Raw genomic sequence first — 4,616 nt, 5'->3', positions numbered from 1 at the left:
CATATTTTGCTTTGATTGGGGGGAACTTCAGATGAACACTGCAATACCTATTTAGTAGAGATTAAATTGCAAGTACACAAAAAGTTACAGTTATTAGTCCAAAGTTTTCAGTAAAAATGTCAAGATTCCATAGCATTGGTTAAGTATCTAAAAAATTAACAAATATTATATTACAGCTTAGTTATATTGTTAAAAAAAACTTACAGCAGCGTAGTTTATTAAATTAAAGGACGGAAAGGGGCTAGCTCTCATGATCAGAGGATATTGGGCTCGTCGAATAATAAAACAGAGATCTCGGTAAACTTCTTTAGATCCTTTGGTAGGATCGTAAGCCTCATAAGCAGCCTCGGAAACTTGTAATGACTCCTGTGACAACCTATCTCCAAACAGCGACCACATGGACAAATGTCCCAACGCGAGCACCATGAGCACTCCAAACTGGCCCACCACTTTGGGATCTTTTCGAGCCTCCATTGCTTTTAAGACCGATAAAGAGACTAACAAGAAGTTAACTGCCATCTGCATGATGAGAGTGCCATGGAAAACGTCGTTGGCGCGATCTAAAATTCTAAAAGATTTGTCGAAACAAAACACACATACATATTTCCTTCTATACGTTTTTCAAATTAACTCTGTATATCGATGCTTACTCAATGATCTTCTGATGGAATCTGACTAGGCGTCTTGTCTCCAATCTCATCTCTTCATCGCCATGACATCTGCGGCTCAGGTGGCGAAGTTCGAGGCACAGAACCTCAATGGCAAAAGTCAGTTCCGCGTAAATGCATACAGAAAGACCCTCAATGCATAAAAGCCAAACTATGGCATACGTCATGAGCAAACAATGAAACAAGTAGATTATGGCGTGTGTGAAAGGGTGGGTTGATCTGTCGTGCCATTGAAATGGAAATGCCGCGTGAAAGGGAAGTTTTTGCTGCTGGACCCACATCGGTGATGTCATAAGTAATACGACGAAAATGCACAAGAAGAAGGACCAAAACGACCCAAGGAAAAAGGACATCAGGAAGTACCAGCGTTTGCCAGCTCGAATATCTACTGCACCAGGACCCTTCCGTGACCAAGGATGGAATGCCTCCAAGTCGGTGATCACTTCGTCCAGAGCATCGCCATACCAGTGAAAATAATAAACTTTAAATACAATGAAAAATGTCTGAAAAAAAGGATCTTAGACATATTAATCTGCGTTGCAAAAGATTGGGATGGTACGTACTCCAATGATGAATGCAAGATCCCGACCCATTTGAACACTGTTCCCAATCGATTCAGTCAAGCCGTACCACAACGAAGCAAAAAATATAGTCATTTGAATAAGCACAAGAGTGTGCCAAAGGGATCGATAGGGCCGCTGGCGTTCTTCTGAGCTAGTATATAAAATAAGCGCTCTGCAAAGAAATTGTAAATCGTTCTTAAGCCGATTTATTACTTTAAGCGCTCTTACTTCATCTGCTCCCTCCAGTAGTGGGCCGGTGTGTGTCTAGATTCTAGTTCAGGATCTCGAAACACTTTCCAACCGTCTATAAACAATTGTAGAAATCGATCTCTATTGCTACGCAAGTCCATTGCGAAGCTGTTCCGTCTTTTAAATGCCAAGCTAACACAATAAGACATTAATCCAGTTATAAATAAATGCACAGAAAGAAACTACTGTTGGTAAATCAAAAATCAAAAAATTTGGTTTAGTTAGGAACTCTATTTTTTAATCATTTCTTATACGGTAAGGTATTTCGAAATTCAATTTTATACAAGACCCGCATAACATATACTCATAAATTGAAGATGTTGATATCAAATTAGCCATCACATGATATATTTTTGTTTTATGTGTGGTAATAAGCACAAAATAATCACCATTTATTGCAATTACTGGGCGAGAATTTAACATCTGCTTTGTAAAGCTCTAATTGCTTCCACAAATTTACATATGGAATCAGTTCTTGTATTTTTCCTGATATTTTGCCTACGCAGCACAAGTTTATTTCTAATTGTGATAGTTTTGTTTTAGATAAAACCTCATTAAATTCTTGTGGAATTTTTTTTTTAAATTGGTTAGCAGAGTAGCGAGTATTTTATAGTCGGGGCACTATACGTTCTTTCTTCCTTTTCTCCTCCCATTTTTTTTTAGGAAAATGTTATATGCAATTGAAGATAAAAATAGGATACATTTTTTGTTTAGAGTGTTAATTTTATTTTGAGTGCTGAAGTACAGGGTGTAAACAAAATGTATATTATTTAAACAAAGCTTAAGAAATGTTAATCCATGGTTTTTAGCACAAATGTCAAGATTCCATAACATTGATTGAGTATCTAAGAAAAAGGTGAATTTAATTTAACAACTTACAAAAAATTGCAAAATTAAAAACATACAGCAGCGTAGTTTATTAAATTAAATGACGGAAAGGGGCTAGCTCTCATGATCAGAGGATCTTGAGCTCGTCGAATGATGAAACAGAGATCTCGGTAAACGTCTTTAGATCCTTTGGTAGGATCGTAAGCCTCATAAGCAGCCTCGGAAACTTGTAATGACTCCTGTGACAACCTATCTCCGAACAGCGACCACATGGATAAATGCCCCAACGCGAGCAGCATGAGGACTCCAAACTGGCCCACTACCTTGGGATCTTTTCGGGCCTCCATGGCCTCTAAGACCGATAAAGACACCAGGGAAAAGTTAACCGCCATCTGCATGATTAGAGTACCATGGAAAATACCGTTGGTAAGATCTAAAATCCTAGAAAATTTGTTAAGCAATGTTATTTAGTCTCTGCTATTTTTAATCTTCTTTCCTTTTTATATCCTTGCAGAGGGTGTTATAATTTCATTAAGAAGTTTAGAACGCAGTGAAGGAAACCCTAGTATATATTTCTTGATCAGCATAAAAGTTGTCTGTCTATTGCAAAAACCTTCTCAAAAATAATCTAATAAATGGACCAAAAATACATTTTTTATTTTTTAATTAAAGATATGATCTTATTTTAGAACTACGGTTTTAGTTTCATTAAAATCGGACGATTATATGATATAGCTGACAGGGGAACAATCGGAAGAAATTTAGCATATAGGCATTAAAATTGGAATGTTGTTGCTTTAACGAATATTTACTTTTTAGAATAGCTGCAAGGGTACATAAACTTCGGCTTGCCGAAGCTTGCTTTCCTTCTTACTCAATGATCTTCTGATGGAATCTGACTAAGCGTCTTGTTTCCAATCGCATCTCTTCATCGCCATGACATCTGTGGCTGAGGTGGCGAAGTTCGAGGCACAGAACTTCAATGGCAAAAGTCAGTTCAGCGTAAATGCCTACAGATAGTCCCTCCATGCAAAAAAGCCAAATAATGCCATACGTCGCAATAAAGCTCTGGAACAGATAGATTATGGCGTGGGTGGTAGGGTGGGTTGATCTGTCGTGCCATTGAAATGGAAATGCCGCGTGAAAGGGAAGATTTTGCTGCTGGACCCACATCGGTGATGTCATAAGTAATACAAGGAAAATGCACAGGAAAAAAGACCAAAACGACCCTAGAAAAAAGGACATGAGGAAGTACCACCGTTTGCTAGCTCGGATATCCACTGCACCAGGACCAATCCGTGCCCATGGATGGAATGCCTCCAAGGCGTTGATCACCTCGTCCAAAGCATCACCATACCAGAGAAAATAATACATCTTAAATATAATAAAAAATATCTGAAAATAAGGACCTTACTTATATATAATTTGGTTGTACAAACAGTAGCTTTTCCATACCCCAACGATAAAGGCAAGATCTCGACCCATTTCAACACTGTCGCCAAACGATTCCAGTAGTCCGTAACACATTGAAGTAAACATTACGCTCATTTGAATAAGCACTAAAATGTGCCAAACGGATTGATAGGGCAGCTGGCGTTCCTCAGAGCTTGTAAAGAAAATCATCGCTCTGCAAGAATATATTAGGTAGTTCTTATATCACAAAACCTCATAATTCAGACTTCATCTGTTCCCTCAAGTAATGTTGCGGGGTGTGCTCTAACTCCAGTTGAGAATCCCTAAACACTTTCCAGCCATCCTTATACAATTTTAGAAAACGATGCAAATTGCTACGTAAGTCCATTTCGAAGAGCTTCCTTTTGGTGAGTGCTTGTGGAAAAGAATGAAAAATACCTGTTTAATACGAATTTAATAAGTGCACAGGAAAAACAGGTTCAAAGCAATTTTAAAAATCACAAATATCATGGAAATTTTAATTGTATAGTCATTAACCTATAGCTTTTTGTTCTGTGATTATGTTCAAAACTTAAACTTAACTTAAGGCAGCCTGATTTAATTTAGTTCAATAAGAGCGGATTTGAAGCCTGTTGCTTACATCAGAATCGAAATTGTAATAAAAAAGTCAACTGATTTTAATTTTTTTCGGTGCGGTAATAAGCATAAAATAATGGCCACATAAAGTAATTACTCGACGAGAACCTAACATCTGCTTTGTGAAGCTCCATTTTACATGTGAAAGCTATAACAGCTATTTTACATTTCCTTAAAGCCTTGAAAGCCTTCCTTGAACCCAAAACCAAGTCCGGTTTTAAATCTACACTTTTAATGTTTAAAATTTCAGAATGAAAAT

General features: G+C 37.4%; 2 protein-coding genes across 2 annotated transcripts; both read right to left on the bottom strand.

Annotated features, from left to right (window-relative positions):
• Positions 1-93: 93 nt before the first annotated feature.
• LOC108142643 (putative odorant receptor 65b) lies at positions 94-2,206 on the bottom strand. Its single transcript, XM_017266641.2, has 5 exons — positions 1,460-2,206; positions 1,232-1,403; positions 651-1,171; positions 205-568; positions 94-147 (listed from the first exon to the last, which is right to left on the bottom strand). Exons 1-5 carry the CDS (start codon positions 1,627-1,629, stop codon positions 94-96), a joined length of 1,281 nt encoding a protein of 426 aa, XP_017122130.2. The 5' UTR covers positions 1,630-2,206.
• Positions 2,207-2,214: 8 nt separating this feature from the next.
• LOC108142292 (putative odorant receptor 65c) lies at positions 2,215-4,109 on the bottom strand. The gene is made up of 5 exons (XM_017266041.1): positions 3,988-4,109; positions 3,764-3,935; positions 3,183-3,703; positions 2,386-2,749; positions 2,215-2,325 (listed from the first exon to the last, which is right to left on the bottom strand). Exons 1-5 carry the CDS (start codon positions 4,107-4,109, stop codon positions 2,272-2,274), a joined length of 1,233 nt encoding a protein of 410 aa, XP_017121530.1. The 3' UTR covers positions 2,215-2,271.
• Between the last annotated feature and the right edge of the window lie 507 nt (positions 4,110-4,616).

Source organism: Drosophila elegans, unplaced genomic scaffold (genome assembly GCF_018152505.1).
Source record: "Drosophila elegans isolate 14027-0461.03 unplaced genomic scaffold, ASM1815250v1 contig_208, whole genome shotgun sequence".
Classification (NCBI taxonomy): Eukaryota; Metazoa; Arthropoda; class Insecta; order Diptera; family Drosophilidae; genus Drosophila; species Drosophila elegans.
The sequence above is the reverse complement of the archived record's forward strand: the minus strand, read 5'-3'. Positions and strand labels throughout refer to the sequence as shown.